The sequence below is a fragment of the Colossoma macropomum genome, unplaced genomic scaffold (genome assembly GCF_904425465.1).
Source record: "Colossoma macropomum unplaced genomic scaffold, Colossoma_macropomum, whole genome shotgun sequence".
Classification (NCBI taxonomy): domain Eukaryota; kingdom Metazoa; phylum Chordata; class Actinopteri; order Characiformes; family Serrasalmidae; genus Colossoma; species Colossoma macropomum.
The window spans coordinates 23,425,499-23,448,601 of NW_023494790.1; the positions used below are offsets into that span (position 1 = coordinate 23,425,499).

The window sequence follows — 23,103 nt, forward strand, 5'->3', positions numbered from 1 at the left end:
AAAACATTTCAAGGTCTCCTCTGTCACTATACTTCTTACTTCAGGATCCCAGTCCTGAGTACCCTATACTGCGCGTTTGAGGATTTTCTGTCATCTAACAAACCTGATTCAACATATTAAGTACATCGTCCCTGAATAAATAAACAAAGTGACACAAATGAAGACTAACTAATACATATATTATATAACAGTTTTGTTAACAAAAGGAGACAGTTTATCTAGGTCAAAGGTCAAAATACTAAAATTCACATATGATACTAATAAAACAAGCAGCAATAAAACACATTCACTCTCTGAAATAGAGGAACCTACAGAGGCTGCAGTCTGCTTCTCTAATAGCTTCATGAAAGAAAGAAAGAAAGAAAGAAAGAAAGAAAGAAAGTAGATAGAAAATAAATAACATATTCAGGCAGAGGAACAGGATTCTAATGTGTGGCACAGATTGAAGATTGAACCTAAAAGTGGTGCCCGACTCAAAGCTGCTGACTGTGTGAAATTAGGCTAGCACACATAAACTAATCCATCAACAACTAATATAGGATTAATGAGCCTTTAGCCATGAGCCACATAATGTGAAATACTAAAACTACAGCTCTTCCTTAGAGACTGTTGCTGTGATTTTGGCTAAACACAAAAACCTGTACTCATTCAGTTGTAATGGAAACAATATGGTAGTTTTGACGACTACCCCCAATTGGCTTCTAAAAACACTTTAAGGTCAGCCTACAGAAGTCCCTGTTTAGCCCAGTGACACCTCTTCTAGAAACAGGTTCCTAACGCGTGGCCATGCAAAGTGTGGGAACAAGATGATTATGTCATTCACACATCTAAGTTGCGACCATGACATCTCATTCCTACAATTACTAAATTGTGCCCACGCATTAAGATCCTGTTCCCATGTCTTCCCTCATAGAAAAACAGCACATATTGTCTACACATAAGTTGTGTTTTGCATGCTGGTATGCTGGTCAACCAACATGACCATGCAGGGTGTCCAGCTAAACCAGCACCAGACCAGCACTAGAGCAGCATAAACCAGCTTAGACCAGCATAGAATACATCCATACTGTTTTGTTCAGCAGGGTTAGTAAGTTGTGATCATGCATTATTATTTTCATTAAGAAGGGACGCCACCAGTGGGGCCTCTGAAAGAAAGAAAAGACGAAAGAAAGAAAGAAAATAACATATTCAGGCATAGGAACACAATCCTAATGTGTGCCACAGATTGAAGACTGAACCTGAAAGTGGTGCCCGACTCAAAGCTGCTGACTGTGTGAAATCAGGCTAGCGCACATAAGCTAACCCATCAGCAACTAACACAGGATTAATGAGCCTTTAGCCATGAGCCACATTATGTGAAATACTAAAACTACAGCTCTTCCTTAGAGACTGTTGCTGTGATTTTGTCCAAACACAAAAACCTGTACTCATTCAGTTATAATGAAAACAATATGCTAGTTTTGACATCTACACTCATGTGGCTTCTAAAAACACTTTAAGGTCAGCCTACAGAAGTCCGTTTAGCCCAGTGACACCTCTTCTAGAAACGGGTTCCTAACGCGTGGCCATGCAAAGTGTGGGAACAAGATGATTATGTCATTCACACATCTAAGTTGCGACCATGACATCTCATTCCTACAATTACTAAATTGTGCCCACGCATTAAGATCCTGTTCCCATGTCTTCCCTCATAGAAAAACAGCACATATTGTCTACACATAAGTTGTGTTTTGGATGCTGGTATGCTGGTCAACCAACATGACCATGCAGGGTGTCCAGCTAAACCAGCACCAGACCAGCACTAGAGCAGCATAAACCAGCTTAGACCAGCATAGAATACATCCATACTGTTTTGTTCAGCAGGGTTAGTAAGTTGTGATCATGCATTATTATTATTTTCATTAAGAAGGGACGCCACCAGTGGGGCCTCTGTATGAAAGAAAGAAAGAAGGAAAGAAAGAATGAAAGAAAGAAAGAAAGAAAGAATGAAAGAAAGGAAGAAAGAAAGAAAATATTCAGGCATAGGAATGGGATCTTGATGTGTGTTATACATTGAAGACTGAACCTGAAAGTGGTGCCTGACTCAAAGCTGATGACTGTGTGAAATCAGGCTAGGACACATAAGCTACCTCATCAACAACTAATACAGGATTAATGAGCCTTTAGCTCTGAGCACACATTATGTGAAATACTAAAACGGCAGTTCTTCCTTGGAGACTGTTGCTGTGATTTTGTCCAAACACAAAAACATGTACTCATTCAGTTTTCATAAGCTTCTAAAAACATTTTGAGGTCGGCCTACAGAAGCCTTACTAAATTGTGCCCACGCTTTAAGATCCTGTTCACATGTCTTCCCTCATAGAAAAACAGCACATATTGTCTACACATATGTTGTGTTTTGGATGCTGGTATGCTGCTTAACCAACATCACAATGCAGGGTGTCCAGCTAAACCAGCACCAGAGCAGCACTAGAGCAGCTTAAACCAGCTTAGACCAGCATAGAATACATCCATACAGTTTTTTGTTTGTTTGTTTGTTTGTTTCAGCAGGGTTAGTAGTGGGGCCTCCATAGGAAAGAAAGAAAGAAAGAACTCAAAAAATGTTAATTACCACTTGTTTTTACAATTTTACTGAAACCTTAGAAAGAGGAACTACGGACAACACAAGTTATTTATGTTTCAGTAAATATATTGAAAAAGAAACGTACTAAACTTTGTGCAAGACACAGTTAAAGAACTTGTTATCTCGTCTTAAAGGCTTTGTAGAGTCTGTAGAGTGAAGTGAACTGTCATTTTACCGGCACCTAGTGGTTGTCGGTGGAAATGGGAACTCAACTCTTCATGCTGTGCTCTGTGCTGGTATTTGTTCTCCAAAAGGCAAAAAGACCATTATAGTCTATATAACTAGCCCATAAATACAGGTAAATAAGCTAGAAAGTGGAAGGAGAGAGAGAGAGAGAGAGAGAGAGAGAGAGAGAGAGAGAGAGAGAGAGAGAGAGAGAGAGAGAGAGAGAGAGAGCGAGCGAGCTTATACAGGCATAGGAAGACTGAACCTGTAGGTGGCGCCCGACTCAAAGCTGCTGAGTGAATTCAGGCTAACACACACAAGCTAACGCACAAACAACTAATACAGGATTCATTAGAGCCAGGTGTTCACTTTACGTGAAATACTACAAAATCAGCTCTTTCTTGAAGGTTTCTGTGATTTTGGCTAAACACATAAACCTTTACTCCCTCAGTTATAATGGAAACAGTCAGTTAAGCTGCTGTAACTTTAACATCTCCACTTCTGTGTGTTTCTGAAAACCCTGTGAGATGCAGAAGCCCTTGTTTGGAGCGGTGACGCCTCTTCTGTGTGTGAGAACACGCTCTGTTGGAGGGCGTGGACTATAAGCGGACCTCATGAATATTCATAAATGGGCGTGTCCTCACCTGGGACAGTGAACCGCATGTGCGTTACATAGCGGGCTGTTTCTGTGGGATTCAGAGAGACTAGCGCGGTTTCTTCACTCTAAACAAAGACTAACCCGGACACGCGCTGCACTGTCCGTGTCTGCCGTGCGGATGCAGCCTGTCAGGTACAGTGACTATAGATCTTTCAGTCGTGTGTAGTTTCTTTCTGTAGACGATGTGTTCACAGATGTTTGGTTTAGTCTTTTCGAGTCCAGCTGTTAACGCTGCTAATGTTGCTGAGCTCTAAAAACACGCAGGTGAAGGTGACTGATAAAGTGCTAGCAGAAGTGCCCTTTAAAAATGCCGCAGTGGTGTGGACTCCTGCCTGATCTCTGTGGAATTCACAAGCAGAAAGACCTGTTTTTTTTTTAGAAAGTTGTTTTCTGTATCATTAATGGGTTAAGAATGAGTTAGATTAGCTTCAGGAATGCCAGTTTCCTTTTATTCAGGTCATATGCAATTATGGCTTATTAACTCTACCACTGCTGTAAGTCATAAATCGAGGAAAAAAGCCATAATCACATAATTAGGAGGGAAATTCACTCATCTCAGGGCATCAGTGCTTTGTGTTTTAGCTATAACTCCATATTCTGTGTACAGGTTAAATATACAGCTGGCTCTTTGGACTGCGCTGCAGAGGCTCTTCTGGTTTTTGGCTCAAGAATAAATAAGCAAGGAGTAAAACTCTGAACGTGAGGATGCCACAAGCTGTTTAGCTGCGCAAAAGAACAGTCAGAACATTTCTTACACTGAATTCTTAACCGCAGTCAGTCAGTTTGGATGGTTAGTTATAATGAAAAAGTGAAGTTCTCTTCAGGCGTCTCTGTAAAACTGTGTGAAAAAACAAGGTAAGATCACAATACAGTGCTCACAGTTCACTGTAATACCTCGATCATGTGATTTAATTAATTTAGACAAGCAGTGAATTAATCATACAGTTAAAGTCATGACAGAAGCATTATCTTAATCTCATCACTAGGCTTCTAAATGTGTTGGGCTGAGTTTAACAGTAGCCTACCTTACTGTATATATTCTCAATTTATAGAGTCAAATTCAATCACTGAATCTGGCATCCTAGTAGTTAACATGTTATTACTACTCGTAATGTTGTAACCCATTTTTCCCTACTCTTTACACTCTACAAACTCATTCTGATATTATTACTATAATGCAAATAACATGGTAGCATCCTATGACTCTCTATATATTTTTTTCTAAGGTAGCTTTTTAAGACATTTTTAAATGTTATGCTACTGTTCCTCAGTTGCAAGTGAGCATTTCTCTGAAAGCATTCATTTTTTGTTAAAATCTGAATGTTTTTTGCAACCAATGAAACACTTTTTTCATCATTTATATGAATAGTTAGTGAAATAAGGAAGACCTTATAAGAATCTTCCTCTGCAGATTTTCTGCTTGCTTTATTGCTGGGGTTGATGCTGATGCTATGAAGCCAGATTTGCTGTCGATGTTTGTGCTGATGCTGTAACCAGATTTTCTTTTACTGGTTAAGAGAAGCGTTTGCGTAGGTCGAGCTGCTCCTTCATTAGCATAAAAAAGGCAATTTCAGTCAGGCTTGTCAGAGGCTAACAGAAGCATGATTTTAGTTCTTCGAGGATGATTATTAGGTCAGCAAAGTTAAATCTCAGAAGGCTGTTTCATGATTCTACTGGAGTCTGAACAGTTTTAGAATAATCTGAGTTTCTTGTGTTCTGGATGCCAGTAGACTTGGCCCTCTTGGCTGGTTTGAACTGTGTGGGAGATGTTCTGCGCTGCTGCGTTTCTTGTAGAAAAACCCAGCTCACATTAAAAGTGTAGGTACACATTTAGTGCATGACAAACAAGTGAAACATGAGATTATGTCCTGGAATATCAGGGGTTTACATTGTGTTTGACATGAGTGCTCCCACTCTTTCCTCAGCATTTCAGCATGAGATCTGGATGTGTTGAGCAGGGTCTTTCAGGTCAACCTCTGTTTCATGTTCTCATGATAGGAAAAGACTAAGCACAGGCTATGTTAGTAATTCTATTTAGACTTAAACATTTGTTGAGAGCTCACCATTGTTTCTTAATTTGCATTAAAGTGAATTTACTTCACTTTTTTAAAAATAGTTCGTTTTAGTATGGAAAAATTGCTAAAGTTTCAAAATGTACTGTTCAATCCTCAGTTTGTACAGTCAACACATGGAAACCAAACAGCAAAAATGGCCCATTTTGAATTAATTGTTTTTGTGTTGTCACCGTCTGCCTGTTCAGCCTAGTGCAGTTTAGCTCCGCCCACTCATTCTGAAGTTTAATTCTAAGGGATAAAAAGAAGTTAGTGGAAAAGTCATGTTAAAGTGAACTATGACAGTTTTAATATATAAAACCACACAAATATCTAGAAGAAATCTATAGGATACGGGCCCTTAATCAGATAGCTTTGTTAAAGAGCGGTGTTTGTAAATTATATGTTTGGACCTTAAAATTACAGAACATCCACATAATGTAAAGTTACTATGAAAAAAAAAACATTTCAATCCTTCATTTGGTACAGAACCTTTACATAATTAGTAAAGACTTTTGTATTAATTTTCACACTCACACATTTCAAAGAGCTTCAAAGAACACTTTTGGCGTATTGTATTTCAGCTCTTCCTCATTAAACTTTATGATACAATTATTTGGATGACAGAATTCAATCAAGTCATGCAATCAAAGCCTAATATGTTCACAGTGCTGTGCAAATGTCAGAGACAACCCTTTAGTCATTTAAACACAAGTCAGAACTGTGGTTCAAAACATATTTAGTGATACAGAGGAAATGGGACTCCTAACAACCATGTAAGACCTCAACAGTCTGAAACCATGTGTGGCTGCCAAGAAGCCGTTGCTGAGTAAATGAAACAGATAAAGAAAAGAAAGAAAATTTGCAAAAGAAACAAAGAAGCTTCTGGTGTACCTCAACATCCAGACCTCAACATCACTGAATGTGTTTGTGTTTTTTGGACTGTGAGAAGCAAAAGTTGAACCAACTTCTAAGACTGAACTTTGGAGGTGTTTTCTGCTTGTAATTAAGGGTTTTTTAAATGAAGGATGGTCTTCGACTTCTGCACAGTACTATTCAGACTTAGCCACAGTATTGACTAAGGTTACAATTAGTTATGTGCATTACTAGAATATGATGCTAGGTAAATAATACAGAATAAATAGAGTAGTTAAGAAATGATTCAGTTTTTCTTCTCTTTAAATGCTTATGGTATGATTATTTCTGGGCAACAGACTAAATTTTAGTAATTATTACTAGTGGCCTTATATGCTCCTTTCTTAAGAACCTCTTGCAGTATTTTAGCACACTGCAGCGAGACCAACTGCTGTCAGAACAAGGCATAAAAGCACACACTTGTGAATTGTGACTGAACTGGATTTCTGAGCCATCTGTGGAAATGAGATATGAAGCATTATTAGAAGTTACATATCAGTTGATTTTGTATCTTCCTGTAGTTTTCAGTGAAGGCTCATTAATCCAGCATTGGAACCATTAATGAAGAAAGTAGTAGGAGTAATGTAGGTGAATAGCTCTCTCTGTGAAACCAGTCAATATATTTCATGCTTAATTTTGAAGATAAGAATAAACCCAACATTCTCTGTAAAGCCTAAAAGCCAATTATTTAATAGAAATGTTACAGATGTTATGCAGTCATAGGTTTGGTCCTCCTCTGTTTTAAAATGGTTACCCAAAATCAACAGTTACTAAGCAACAAATATTATGAAGATTAATGTAGAAGCTAATAAATATATGAACATTCAGAATGCATTTGGATAAAATTGAAGTAGACTGGTAAATTCATTCAGATGGACAAGGGCTTTTTATAGCTCTGTTTCATCAGAAGATAATGACTCCAAACCATCAGTGATGAGGGGAATTCTCAGGCTCATTAATGAGGCTTTCCATTGTTATACAGTACATTTCATTTCCATCTATGCTTGCAGTTCCACATCACAGCCATTTGTATCCCCCTCATGTAGCAGATGTGTTTACCTTTCCATGTGTAGCTCCTTTGATTTTGTAAAGGTGACGTTTCGTTTGTCCTTGACACCAGGAGCAGGACACACAATGCTGAGGAAGACATGTTAGCACTGATGTGTACATTTGCAGAGCTTATGGATGAAAGACACGAACCAAACAGCAGAAAAATAAACATTTCAGTTTAGTCATGAATATTCAGAGTGCAGAAAGTGAAGTGAATAAAACAAATCAAATTCTGATAAACCAGTTATTCATGAATTCAGTCATTATCGATTAGGGGATAGTTAAGTCTAGAGTTAGCATAGCATAAAGCTATATATCATCATTGTTCTTAAATAACTGCACTTTGAGTGGTCTTTAGTTAGATTACAGATTTCACTACTAGGCAAAAGTCAAAGACCACACTTCATATTATAGAGTCAAAAGCGGCCATTAAATGCAAGTTTTCTGGGGATATTTAGATACAAGATAATCCACTTGCACAAGGAAGGGGAAAGTCAACGGAAAATAGGTGAAAAAACTGAACTTCAAAAAATGATGAGAAAATAAGGCAAAGTCTTCTATTGCTGCAATACAAAGTACAATAAAGTACTGTGCAACCAACTAGACTGGCCATCCAAATGCAACCAACTTCTAAGACTGAACTTGAGGAAAAATATTCCAGCAGGTAAAAAACTGAAAACTCTTATGTAATTGCTAATGTTACTGACAGGGAATGATGGTGTTTATGTAGCTTGGCATCAGCATGTCACATTCACTAACTGATTCCTCTTGAGACAGTTGCCTGTAAGCAAGTTACATTTTGGACAGCCAGTGTCAGCAATATGCATGCAAGTGTGATTCATTTGCTCGTCAACTCATCTGTAAGTATATCTGATGGGAGGAAAGTAACTAATCTCTTGTTTTTCCATGCAGAGTACAACTTTTGACAGCAGAAGGGATGAGCTAGCAGCCTGTAATTGCATTGCTGGAAAGAAAACGTGGGTTGTGTGCAGAGTACAGAACAGAATAGAGTACACAACACACATAGACTGGACAATCAACACAAAGTGCTCTCAGGAGGATCTGGAAGGGTTCCAGCCTCATCTGTATTACCATCATGATGGTCATCATGTGTCCTGGATTGTCTATGCTGACAGTTTTCTGCTGCCTGGCATCTGCACTGTGGGCGTTTCCATTTGGACCTGTACTAGAGCTGGATGTCACTCCTAGGACCACTGTACTCATCAACGGTAAGATCCAATACAAATATATATATTCGCATCTATATATTAATAATTGAAGAGTTCTGTTCCAAAACAGAGCATTGTAAGCCATTTTGGTAATGAAGGATTTTTAACATTGGGCACCTTTGACATGGAACACAGCTTTTAACAAAACACATCAATTAATGACAATTTATTGGCATATTTTGTATAGAAACAAAAGAAATGGACTTATCTTCTCAAAATGTGATACATTTCATGCAAAAAACAGTAAAAGATTAAAAAAGAATGAGTTGAAAACAATAAAGCAAAACATATAATGGACGATAATAATTTGGTTCCGTTCAGCTTTTTTTTTCCGTTCAGAGTGAGAATTTGGCATTTATCATGTTTTGTAATGGAACTCAAATACAGAGTAACTGAATTATGAACATCATATACTTTGAACACTGACTATATCTTATACTGATGATGTCTATAATGCTCATTGTTTGTGCTTTATAAAGCATGTGCTAATGCTTTCTTATATTGTCGCTGTTAATAAAAAAAAAGTATCTCATTTTTTTTTTTGTTTTTACATTATTTGAGTTCAGCAGCTGTCCTTTACATTTTGTGGAAAAAGAACATGATGAATGGAGCAATAAGAACAGGTTATAAGTGAGAAAGAGACAAAATAATTTGTTATCTTACATAATCCATATTATATGTATAATTTTCTTCAGTCAAAACCTTCCAGTGTGGGACTCCAGATCGGAGCAAGGTGTCCAAGCTTTGAGTCTATTGTCAGGAGAGTTCGATCCCTGGCGATGCCACAGCCATCTGTAGCCAGGAGACCAAGATAGCAAAATTGGCCTCACTCTAGCTGGGTGGATGGTCTTCCCTCTTCGCCATCATTCAGCAGAATACTAGCCAAATCATGCAAGTGTTAGCTGATGTAACAGAATAAGCAATTGGCATACCTCTGTTGAGTTATCCAATGATGCTGCTTTAGTGGCAGTTTGAAAAGATGCACTGGTACTTCACATGTCTCAGAGGAAGCACATTTTAGCCCTCACCTTCCCAACTTGGTAGGATTCTGTGATAAAGGGAGATGCAGCGAGCCAGTGGAATACATAATGACTAAATTAGGGAGAAAAATTGGGTAAAGGTCCTTCATCACAAAAGAAAAAAAACTTTCCAGGGCATTATTGTGGGTAAAGAGATATTTTGGTTAATTACTTTGTCCTGTTCTATCTCAATGTAACTTTGTACCAGCACTTTCTGAGATAGAGAAGGAGAGATAGAGAGAATAAGGGAGAAAAAGAGAACAGAATGTGCGTGGCAAGGCTGTAACTGTGTTCCAACAAGAAAAAACTATTAAGAAAAAACTTGTTCAGGTCCTTGAAGTTTATTCACCCACGCTACCAACACCCACACCACAATCAAAATATCACAACAGCGCGTCTGATTTTAGTAGCTCTTATGGTTTGTGTACAAAATATTTCAAGTCTCATGCTCACTTTAAACGAGTGGCACAGTTCTTAGTGGAGTGCTGAAGACTCTGAGCACTCTGGGTATTATTAGTGGCCTCTCTCTAGCCCTGGCCTAGTTCATGCAGTTCATACAGCACATGCTATGAAGCAGCGAAGCAATTAGCTTACTGCAGCTCCTGCAAGAGAAAACTTGTGAAGCTCAGAATGGGGGTGCACCAGTTACAGGTGTTGATGTAGTTTTATTAATTCAGGAGGAAAATACAGTGCCTTCCACAAGTATTGGCACCCCTGGTAAACATGAGCAAAACAGGCTATAAGAAACATTGTTTATTGCTTATCCTTTTGATCTTCCATCCAAAATATTAACAAAATCTAACTTTTATCCGAAGTACAGTGATTATACAAAAACCCCAAAATCTTTTCTGGAAATAAATATTTTTCTAATATCTGTGTGAGCCACAATTATCGGCACCCCTTCATTTAATACTTTGTGCAGCCTCCCTTTGCAAAGATAACAGCTCATTATAGGAGTCAATGAGACTGGAGTACATATGGAAAGGGATCTAAAACCATTCCTCCATACAGAACCTCTCCAAATTTTGAGGTCCAAACTGGTCCAAAACTCTCCTCCTCAGCTCATCCCACTGGTTTTCTATGGGGTTTAGGTCTGTGGACTGGGCCATGACAAAACCTTAATTCTGTGGTCACTGAAACATTTTTGTGATCATTTTGAAACATGCTTTGGATCATTGTCCTGCTGGAAGATCCAAACTATGGCCCAGATTCCTGGCTGAGGAATTTTGGGAAGAAAACAGACCCACAGTATTACAGATCCACCACTGTACTTGACATTGGGGATAAGGTACTTTTCTGCATGACTATTTTTGTGTCCACATCAACCTGGTATTTGTTGCCAAAAACCTCTGTTTTGGTCTCATCTGACCATAGTACGTGGTCCCAAGCAAGCTGTACGAGCATGAGCATGTTTGTCCTCCTTCTGGCAATTTCTCTCCAACAACTTGTGGTTATATAGGTGGTGTTTTATTGTGGTTTATGACGTTCTGACTCCAAGACCTTACTAATATCTGCAGTCCTCCCTCTGTCATCCTCGGAGATTCGTTGTCCACTTGAACCATCCTCCTTACTGAGCATGGGGTCAGTATAGACACACATCCTCTTAACATTTGCAGTTCTTTCTTCTTAATTTTTACTCTGATATTGAAAATGGTCATTTTAAACTGTTTAGCAATTTTCTTGTAGCCATTTCCTGATTTGTGCAGCTTAACAACTGTTTGTAACACATTATTGCCTTTTTCTCTGGTCTTTCTCATAATGATGGATGACTGGGGGAATTTGGCCTGTGTTTTATCTCATATATATTCCCCAGTTAACCCTTTTTCACTGGGGAATATATATGAGATGAAACACAGGCCAAAGTATCGCTGACCATTGTGTTTGTAATCTCTCAGGTAAATTTAAAAACATAAAATATGACCAGCAATATAATTCAGTTAGATTTTACTCTTAAGAATTTTAGGGGTGTCAACAATTGTGGCACACATAGATTTAGGGAAGATACTTCATGACAAGATTTGTTTTTTCTTTGAATCATTACATCTTAAATAAAGGTTAGATTTTTGCTAATATTTTGAATGAAAGATCAAAAGGATAAGTAATTAAGAATATTTTTTACAGCTCATTTAGCTCATGATTATCAGAGGTACCAATTTAATGTGATGGGCACTGTATATACATATACACTAATCAGGCATAACATTATGACCACCTCCTTGTTTCCATGCTCATTGTCCATTTTATCAGCTCCACTTACTATATAGGTGCACTTTGTAGTTCTACAGTTACAGACTGGAGTCCATCTGTTTCTCTGCATGCTTTGTTAGCCCCCTTTTACCCTGTTCTTCAGTGGTCAGGACCCCCATGGACCCTCACAGAGCAGGTACTATTTGGGTGGTGGATCATTCTCAGCACTGCAGTAACACTGCCATGGTGGTGGTGTGTTAGTGTGTGTTGTGCTGGTATGAGTGGATCAGACTCTGTGAGGGTCCATGGGGTCCTGACCACTAAAGAACAGGGTAAAAGGGGGCTAACAAAGCATGCAGAGAAACAATCTGTAATTGTAGAACTACAAAGTGCACCTATATAGTAAGTGCAGCTGCTAAAATGGACAATGAGCGTAGAAACAAGGAGGTGGTTATAATGTTATGCCTGATCAGTGTATATATAGTCTAATGATAAGAAAGCTAGCCAGACTGCCCTGTATAAGGGAATGCAATTAGACTGAAGCTCAGCTGACCTAATTTAGCCTACAACACGTATGTATTTAGCTATAAAAAAATAACTACTTAGCATGATAAACGATTATAGCTGGCTCATTTTTACTGGTTAGCTCAACTTGGCATCGCATAGACCACTTTAATATGTAGCTCATATTCACTTGCCTGTTTGCTTAGCAAAATTAGTTCATCAGACTCTTAGAACTAACTGATAACTACCCTGATGGCAGATTTTCACCGTAAAGTGTAACAATTCGCACATGGTAAGTAGGTCAACTTTACTTTTTTAGTGAGTGTTTTATTGATGACAGCTGACGGTTTCACTTTGTGTAACTGAGGTGGCCAGAAGGTTGGCCAGAGGGGGTGCCCAAAAGTGATGAAGCTTGTGGAACCCGAGATGACCCACTAACTGTTCCCAGGGAAGTGCTAAACCTCACTGAAACATGACTTTAACAGTGATCATATAAAACACAATTATTATTCACTTGTACAGTTTGAAGGCAAAGGGGCAACGGTTCAAGCCCCCTATGGGGTTCATCTGTGTGCTTGCCTATCTAGGCCTTACACAGATGGACTTACACACGCAGCATTTAAAATCAGTGCATATGTACTTATTATATTATAATATTATTATTAACATCATAAAATCATAACTTAGATCATCCAAAAGAAAAGAACTTGCTGATTGCATGTTAGGAGCAAATATTGGCTGATTTTGTTTGTGCAGCTTTTGCAAATCATGCTAATCATGACTTTTGAAAGTAGTGCTAAGCTGAATGTTGCCTGCTGTAGAAAAGATAACCATTTTTGTCACATATTAATCTTCCATACCATCATCATACTTGGTGCCATTTTTGGTTTTAGAAACATATGTGTACTGTTTTGTTGTTTTGTGTGCTTTGGCCCAGTGTTTAGCTTGAGAAGAACACTCGCAGTTAGACTGAGTGAACAAACGCCTCTGATTTGGCTCACACAAATGCTGCTACAGTGTAATTAATGGTTACTTGTGAGTAATGTTCTTAGTTTGGAGCAAAACCAAAGATTTGAGTGAATCAGTTGATTGTCCAGCTGCTTCTTGTTCAGTGTGGACATGCCCTTCACCTACTGCAATGAAGATGTATGTGAGCAGAGAAATTAGAACATACAGTATTTATTCTGAGGCGATATTCACTGCGTGAAGCTGCGTGTCATGCAGAATTACTCCAAAGAGGCTGAACTTGCTGTATTTTAATCAAATCATTATGCAATGAGCTTAACACCTAAGGCCATATGAATGCCACATGGTCCAGTACATAATTAAGCTGTAAACTGTAAATAGATAATGAAACATTCTGACAGTGTCAGAGCAGCATCTTTTGTCTGCTAGAGCATCACTTTAGAGGCAATGATTGGCTTAACATTTAGTTCTAAATGTTATTTGCATTATTACTGTAGTGCTTGTTGTGTCAGAGAACAGTATATAGAGATGCTAATGATTTTAAATGATTTTAATGAGAGCATCTGTGTTTTCAGATCATCTTGTTTTTCTTCTTGCTTTGGCTGTCCTTGACCTACATTTGCACTTCTATATTCTCCAGAGGTGGGGAAGAGAGAGAGAGAGAGAGAGAGAGTCAGTTCTTCAGGTCTCTGGGTTTGGTGATATCTCCACATGGCCTTCTTTCTCTGTTGTAGTGCCTACCAGACCTGAAGTAATGTTGCAATGAAATATTGATGTTTACGTGTAACTCGTCTGGTGTAACAAGCAGGGCAAAGTGAATGTGAGGTCATAAGAGACGAATCCTCTTTTTGACAGTGCTAGCTTGATCATTTAGTGTAGTAGATACAGCAAAAGCAGTGAGTAATACTGAATCTAAACTACTGTGAGGTCTATTGTAATGAACCCATTGCAATTCTTTTCTAAATGGCAAATAAATATTTGTCAAAGTGTGATTTCTTCTGGGAACTTAGAAATTAATGCTGCTTAATCAAACTCTTATCAAAACTGTTTTTAGTACATCATTTACCCAATTTCCCTTATAAAGGAAAAATGATTTTTTTCTCACTTTTTTGTAATAAAAGTGTTTGACATAGTATGTAAATACTGTTCACGTTTCAAATCATACTGTTCACTCCCCCAGTCCATACAGTCCATATATGGAAACCGATCTTCAAAAACAGGCTGTTTTTATTTCATTGGTTTTATGATGTCACACACATTTGTATATAGCCACCTTTCAAGCCTACAGCAGTTTAGTTCTGCCCATTCACACTGAAGTTAAAAGGAGTGTTTCAACTTTGGACTGCTTTTTAAAGGAAGCACAGTACAAAGCAGCCAATCAGAGCATAGATCATTTACATAACAGCACTGTTGGGACAAAACCTTGTATGTTATTTTTAATTTTTTGACATAATTTAAAAGTACCAGTTCCTCATTACATTAAGACAAAGTTTCATGATGAATGGATCAAAATTTGTTGGAATAAATCATTTCTAAATTAACTTCTGCCCTGCGATGGACTGCCTTCTGCCCAATGACCGCTGGGATAGGCTCCAGCTCCCCCATGACCCAGGAGGATTAGCAGCTTAAATAATGTGTGTGTGTTTTAACTTCCATGTAAGCTTAAGAATGTTTCTTGCTTCTCTTATAAAGTTATCATTTTGGAGATATGATATTTTGTTCCAACAGCGATGATATATATCAGTCTTAAAGGCACAGTAACAAAATAGTCTGTTTAATTCAAAGAGATGAAGAGGTCGGTCATGTAAAGTTGAATTATGACTCTTACATAAAACACAAGCATTAAGTGGACCTCAGAGAAAAAATATAAAATTACTTAAAAAATGTAGGATATGGACCCTTAACTTTTCATGATGAATGGACCAATAGAAATGTTATATACACATAAAAACTCTTTACATTTGTGAACATTGAAGTTAAGAATATTTTCCTTTTCAATGGCAAAGCTGGGAAAATTGAACTCTTTACAGAATGTTCCTATTTGTAGATAGAGGATCATGGCTGCTAGCTGTGGTAAAATCTTTCATTGCAGTCCAATTTAAAACAATGATGGCTGTTTGCCATTGTCTGTTTACTGCCAACATGTAAACGCAGCATTAGATTATAAAGGTTCCCAAATGGTTCTTGGCTTGGTACAGTTCTAGGAAAATCATTTTACGTTATGTGGAGAAAGTAATTGATTGAAAAGTTCTTTAGAACCATCTGTTGAAAAGTAGCTCTTCAAGGATAGTTCTTCAAAGAACTCTTTTTGGCTCCCTCATTCTTAGTGTACATGTCTTCTGAGCCTATGCAGCTTGCTTCAGCTGAGGCCAGTGACTTAATATTATGTGCAGTATTTGTGAATGCCTCATAATTCTTGGCGATGGCTGTCTCATTTGCATATTTCATGTGTTCACCCTCTCCATTGTTTTCTGTGCTTGTTTCCATGTCACATGCGTCCTCTGGGAATAGCAAGAATTGAGGCCCAGAGGTAGAAACGCCTGCATGTTCAGTGTGATGATGGTAGGATCTGAGGGTCTTCTGTCTATAGGACTAAAATGGCAGCAGAAATTAGTTATGCCCCTTCATGGATTCTTTCTTTTTCACAATCTTGCCCATTTTGATTCAGGGGGCTGTGTTGCTGGGCAGATGATGTTTCAGATTTAGAAATGTAGTTGATTGGCTATTATGATTCCTTCCAGTGGTGATTATACAGGGTTGTGTTGCCATAAATGAGGCTTCCTGGTATAAACAAAATTGCATCTGATACTTGATCAGCCAGGATTGTAGTTTAAAAACAGAGTTTGTTCAAACGTTAACCATTTTAGTATGCAGGAGCATGTTTAGTATGAATTGGTGTGTTGGTATAGTGCATCACAATGACAGCCTCTGAGCTCAAATCCTGACTGGTGCACCCACGCAAAGTAGCAACAAAATAGTGAATAGGATGAAAAGGACCCTGACAATACCTGCTTTCCCCTGAAAATGAGCTAAGTGGAGTTTAATGGATGCACAATCAGTTAAAGCTTGCTTGGTTTTTGCTTGTAGTATGTTAGTTAACATAAACCAGAGATTTTTGTGGTTGGTGAAGTGAGACTGCCGTTATATAATGTTTCTCATATCTTCTGCCAGTGCTCACCCGTGTCTCTAGTCTTTAGTGTTCCCCAGTACGCACGACTGCCTCATCTGCCAGTCTGACTCGGTTTGAACCAAGAGGAAGAAGTGAATCAGCAATGACACACGCACACGCATGCACGGTTGCTCCACAGCAGCGGCACATGATCAGCACCCTCACTCATATAGACATTGCTACACACAAAAATACTGTACACTGAGGGTTGGATTGTAGAGAGGGAAATAGTTGTAGATGGAAAGGGAAGCACTACTAGCAAGGCTCGATTTGAGGATTAGTGTAAAACCATAGAAAACTGCCATCACATTTTCCATCACATTTGGATTAAAGTTATAATATCACCTGAAATTATTTTTTATACATATTTTAATTACAGTGCTGTGGAAAAGATCAGAGACCACCCTTCATTTATTTAATTTTCCTTCAAAATCACCATTAAGTACAAGTTATTTGTTTTTTAGAAAATGAAACAGAAAACATATTTTTAACAGAACATTACGCAGATGCCTCAACACCTAAATATAATTTCATTTTTTAGTATTTAACATATCCACTTTTTACCTTTATTACAGCTTCCATTCTTTCAGCTTCCTTTTCTTTCAGGAGACTTGTTTTCAATTTTTCCACACCTCCAAACTTCAGTCCTAGAAGTTGTCTCCTTTTCACGATCCAAGTAATCCTAAACACATTCAGTGATGTTGAAGTCTGGATTCTGGGTGGTCATGACATTAGTCTGAGAACACCAGGAGCTTGGTGGCTAGGTGTCCCATTATCTCTGTATCTTTTAATCATTTTTTCAACTTTAGGTTTTAGAAACTCCTATTTTTCAGTTATTGTTTTTGACTTTCACTATATGAAAACAGGTTACTTTATATCTGATCTCTTCGAAAATATAAACTGAAAAAAAATAATATATTGTACTTAATGGTTGTTTGAAATGGAATTGAAATACATTGGAGGTGGTTTCTGACTTTTTACAGTACTTTACATCCAAATTTGAGATTTAAACACCAAGTGGCGGTGGCTATTTGGAAGCACCCCTGCCCCACCCCATTGTTTGGACCCACCATAAACCTATGCTTTTTTACAGTTCAACCATTGACTATTGGATACATCTTTCAGTCACATTTGAGTGTGTGAACTGGAGATGCATACACTCATATGTGGTCACAAAGGCTTATTCTCCTTTTGAGCACATTTTCCATTCCACCCTGTTGGAGCAAGGGTCATGGTGAAGCCTGAATGCTTGAGTCAACATTCAGCAGTAACTAGTACACATGCTTGCACACACACACAGAGGCACACACAAAAAAATGACTAGAGGTCTTGATAGCTGTGTTGACTGTCTGTGCATTTTTAGTACAGTGTGGTGTTCAGTATGTCTCTGGTGTGGGTGGTCTGCAGAGTTGATGGAGCTGTATTTTGCTTCCAGAATATGCCAGTGTTACTTATAATGCAAGCTAACCTTTGTGTGTTTGCAAATTATGGTCTGGTTACTGTGTCCATTTGCTATGAAGGTCAGTAATAACCATTTATGTGTAAAGGTCCTGCACATTGCTCTTTTAAACCCTTGATGTCTAGATTTATTCATGTTGTTTTGCTTTTCTATTTTAGATTTAATTTACATTACATAATGATTTAAATGCAATTACATGATGATAACATATTTAGTTACATAATGAATTTCATGTACATTCATTTTATGTCAACAGCTTCAAGCCTGCACTGTTTCTGTTTGTGTAATTTCAACATCAACCAGACAAAAATCTGTCAAAAAGTATTTTTTAAATACGAAACATGACTGTACTCACAAAAGCTTTTCATCAAATTCATATTATAGTAAAATATTTCTTCTTCTACTTATAAACAGAAATGTGGCATCAATTGAAAGTTTAGAATTTGCACTTTCAACAGAATTACTCTGTGCTAATGGGCTACGATTAAGAAACAAAGTAAAGTACAAAGAAAGAACAAGAGCAAAATATAAGAAGCCACATGCTAATTGTGGCAAAGACAACCCCATTTATTTATTAAATCGTTCAGTCAAAGCAGCCATTAACAACAACTAATTCATTTTTCAGCAACAGGAACAGAAGCAGAAAACATGGATTTAATATATTTATAGTCTAAAATATTAAATATATTAATATATAATATATATAAATATATTGAACAATGTTTGTTTTATTTGTTCAGTTTGTTGCATTTTCTGATTCTCATGACTAAAGTGATCCCACATACATATTTAGAGTCATCAGTCCATAACACCTTACTGCACATCTCAGTCCAGTTCCCATGTTCTAATGTCATCTTCTTTGTCAATTTCTTTTTCTCAGTAACGGCTTCTTGGCAGCAACACATGCGTTCAGACTCATAGTGTTGAGTTATCTTCTCACAGTGGAAGGATGGACAGAAACACCTGTGGATTTTTTATGTTAGATCTGAAGCAGGAGTGTAGCTTGATTTTTGTTTCTTTGACTTTCCTCTTCCGGTCTCTTTTAAGCATAACATAATGTCATTGACACTTTTGGGAACAGCTTCTGTTGGGAGGACTCAGCTGTAACTCACTGGGTTGAAGGATGGAAGGGACAGTGACAGTAAGGTGCACAACAGAGCTAACAAATTAAATACTTATGGATTTGATATCATACTTAGAGCTGGAGGCTTCTGTGTAATTTTCTGTGAAATGTTTCCTGCTTTTTTCTAAAACTAGCTAGTACTTAACAGCTGTTGTGAAAGCTGAATAAACAAAAGGGTGGTCTCTGACTTTGGCACAGTACTGTATGAAAGTTCATGAATGGAGGTAAGGATTTCCATAACTGGCTTTGCTCTATTTGCCAGTTTCAAAATGGTTAAATACTTCTGCAGCCTGGTCCTTCCTTTTTCCCGTAAATTCAGCTGCGTGTTTGAGGAGAGTACAGTTTGGGCCTGTGTGTGTGTAACACTGCTCTGGCATGTGGGTCCAAGGACACTCCACGCGACTGCCCTGGGACAAGTGCTCCCTGCATCATCCCCCAGCGTAATCATCTCTGCGCAGTGTTATGTCAGAGGCCCTCTCATTTGTATTTATATCATGTTATATTATGCGAAAAAAAGAAAAAAAGCTGGTTGCCGTCATTTGGCCAGAGGTCTTGAATCTTTTTTAGACCTTTGAAGAGTCTCCTTGGATCATGCTGCTGTGGGGAGCAGGGTTGTTTGTGTGTGTGTGTGTGTGTGTGTGTGTGTGTGTGGGTGTATGCCCAACAGCATGACTTGTGTCCCGTCTCTTTACACACACTCACTCACCCCTCAGGTCTGTTCTGACCTTTTTTGGTCCACCGCAGAGATTCTCTTAGATTTGACACAGCTCAGCTTGATTGGCTAACAGCATGTGAAGAGGATGAGCAGAGTACATGAGCTAAATAGGGATCACAGTGGGGATCAAATGACTCTTTTAAGTTTATACTTCACAGATATACCAAGATGTCTCCTTATATGCCCAGAGTTCATTTTATTTATGTTATTTCATACTATTATTATTGTATTTCAAGTGTTCAGTCTCGCTCTATGGGTGGGTAGGATGGCCCTCCCTCTCCCTCCATCACTCAGCACAGTGCTAACCAACACGGGTGTCAGTTAGCTCATGAAACAGAATTCTCCTCCAAGCATGCTGAGCTGTGCAATCACGTTGCATTAGCGGCAGTTTGAGAAGATGCAGTGGAGCTTCATTTTTCTTAGGGGGCACATGCACTAGCACTCATCCTCACAGCTTGGTAGCTTTATGTGGTTGGGGAGACCTAGCTGGCAGGTGGGAAATGGACTATGGATTTTGAGGATCATTGGGTTAAAAAGGTACGAGATTATATGTATTGTGGTTTTTGATATCATGCATTTTCAAGGTACAGGAGAAAAAGAAATGCCAGCATTCAGCTATTATGTTTTTGGACCATGTTCAATAGGCAAAACTAGATCACAGCATCTGGTGAAAGCGTAATTAACACAAACAAGTAATTTTTCATACAAGACAAATGAATTAAAAGCACAAAGTTTCAGTTGTGGCACAGATTTTTCATCTTATTTTTGTAGTTGACTTTTTTAGGAATTGTAAATACCTGGGTGGGTGACATGACAAAAATATTGTATCATGATACATGATATACATCACAGTATTTAGTTTTTCTGAGATTTAAAGTTGGAACAGACATGTAGGACCTGAAGTGCCATATATAAAAATACTACTACTAATAATAAACCTACAACTACAATAATTTGATATACATATTTTACAAAATGCACTGCACTAAATTTAATGAAACAGGCCTAGTTATGCTCACTTTGTAATGAAACATTGTTAGTTTGTGTTATTTAAGTACTGATGATATCCACAATATGCTCAGAGAGCATATTGTGAAATAGTTTATCATGATAATGATAAAATATCTGTCTACTTATCCACTAGTAGAAACCATTCCAATTTATGTCAGGATGTCTGATATCTCAAATATTTATAAAGCATAAAGTCTAACTGTATTTCATACACAGTGTGTCTCACAGTCCCTGAATTGAAAAAAAAGAATATTAACCCATTTAATCCACAATAAAATAATTCAGAATTAAAATAAAAAGTAAATGAATAGATAAACAGTGAAGCATGTAAACTGAAGCAGCTGATTTTATAACGATGCAAATTATTCATGCAGTCTCTATTGGGTCATCACGTTGCAGCATGTGCAAAACCTCATTGACAAGTTGTATGAAAGAAAAGAGCTGATAGTGAGGATCATGAGCAACAAAGGTGAGCCACTTTTCTACGGACCATGATTGTGACCGTTCAGTGCAATCTTGCTATCAATAATAGAACCTTTAAAAATGTAATGCACCATATATGCTAGCTGAAGCTGTATGTTGTATTTACTTCCTTCCATCATGTTTCTGAGGTGTATGCTTGAAGCAAATGACTCTGGTCAAGCGACCAGCTGCACCATCCACGTAACAATGTTCATATGAAATCAACATATTCTTTAACGTATAGTTTATCATTTAGTAGAAAACATAGTAAAAGCTCTTTTAGAGCTTTACAAACTCAAAACAGCATTTCAGTCACAGTCGTGACTGGTGGGATTAAATGGGTTTGTTCACATATCGTAACACCTCTGATTAGCAGTGAGTGATATAAAGCTTTTCTCATTTCCCTAAAATTGAACAAAAGCCTTATCTGTTTTTCACATTGCTCAAGTCAATTATTTTTTTTATTTCACTTTATGCTAACAATCATACAACCATTGCAGCAGATTACACAAAATAAAGCTGCCTAAAACCACTTTTTTGTTATTGTTTTCCCTGTAATGCAGGGTGCGTGATGTGCCTGTGGAGAAGGTTGAGGGCTTTTGGTTTTTGGTTGAAGTAGGGGGTCCGTGTGTGGGGGAGGGGTGTTGATGGAGATGGAAAGAATGGGGCAGTCGTAGGGCATTTTGAGGGGCACCATGTTTGATATGTGGCCTAGTAATGCCAGCTCTCATCAGAATGGTCACCCCTCTCACAATGTGGGGGAGGAAATCTCAGTGTGCGCAGGGTGGAGTGTTATTTGTGCATGCAGCGCACACCCAAGTGTGTGTCTGTGTATGTATGTGTGTGTATGTGTGTTGCAGTCAGCTCGAATTCAATGTGCATTCTTAATTTAAGGAAACAGACTGTCTGAAGTGACCCATGCTATATGAATATTTTAAAGAACATGCCTCTAGAGACTCAGCAAGCTGCTTTCTTTCCTAGAGATAGTAAAAGAGTGTTTAAAGAGCTGAGACTGGTAAAGGATTCATGAAGAGCACAGAAATAGACTGTAAGGTCCAAATCTTTACACATTTCAAGTGTTATCTGTCCTACTGCTCTTTTAAACATGCATTGTCCATCTGTTTATAATGCTGATTAACAATGTACATGTTGAATGAGTGGCACTCTGAATTCAGAAGTAGGGCTGTCACTATTGATTATATTAGTAATCAAAGCATCTTCTGATTATTTCAACAGTTAATTGGGTAATCTTTTACAAAAAGGCCAAACAAACAAACAAAAAATAACAATAACAACCAACCACGCATAAACTTTCAGAGATTATATATGACTGAATACCCAGATAGCAAGATGATGGCAGGCCACTGCTGGCCTGCTGATGGCTTTTTGTTCAGCGTTTTACAGGCAGACCACCAGTGGTTAAGCACAGTGTTAGACAAAATGCCACTTTTCAGTGCTCATTTTGCACTCACAGTCCAATTTACTTAATTTTTCTTCATTTCATTCCTTCATTATTCTTTGTAAATTAGTTTTGTACATAATGTCAATTTATCACAGTGTCAGCAATGACATTTTTGACATATATTAGGCCTAGTCATTAATGTTTTTCTTCTCTCAGTTGTTTGTAATATTTGTCTTGGATTATTTTCCAAAATAAAATTCTGTGTGCATTTAAAATCTGTTTGAAGAGATAAAAACTAGCTAGACCTTGTGTTCAGGATAATAATCTGGGTGGTCTGAAGGTGGACCAGCGGTGGTGACTTGATCAAGCCAGCAGATCAATATATGCTTGCTATC

General features: G+C 37.9%; 1 protein-coding gene across 4 annotated transcripts in view; it reads left to right on the plus strand.

The window, feature by feature from the left end:
* Positions 1 to 3,452: 3,452 nt before the first annotated feature.
* Positions 3,453 to 23,103, plus strand: part of sema4gb (sema domain, immunoglobulin domain (Ig), transmembrane domain (TM) and short cytoplasmic domain, (semaphorin) 4Gb) — a 42,603-nt gene continuing 22,952 nt past the window's right edge. The window contains exons 1-4 of one of the 4 annotated variants that reach the window (XM_036572629.1): positions 3,453 to 3,578; positions 4,054 to 4,162; positions 4,281 to 4,301; positions 8,375 to 8,691. In XM_036572629.1, the coding sequence (XP_036428522.1) occupies positions 8,559 to 8,691 (133 nt within the window). In that variant the 5' untranslated portion in view covers positions 3,453 to 3,578; positions 4,054 to 4,162; positions 4,281 to 4,301; positions 8,375 to 8,558. Of the gene's footprint in view, positions 3,579 to 4,053; positions 4,163 to 4,280; positions 4,302 to 8,374; positions 8,692 to 17,886; positions 18,057 to 18,875; positions 19,142 to 23,103 lie in introns of those variants that run through there. The other 3 variants (XM_036572630.1, XM_036572631.1, XM_036572628.1) reach the window with 3 other exon arrangements.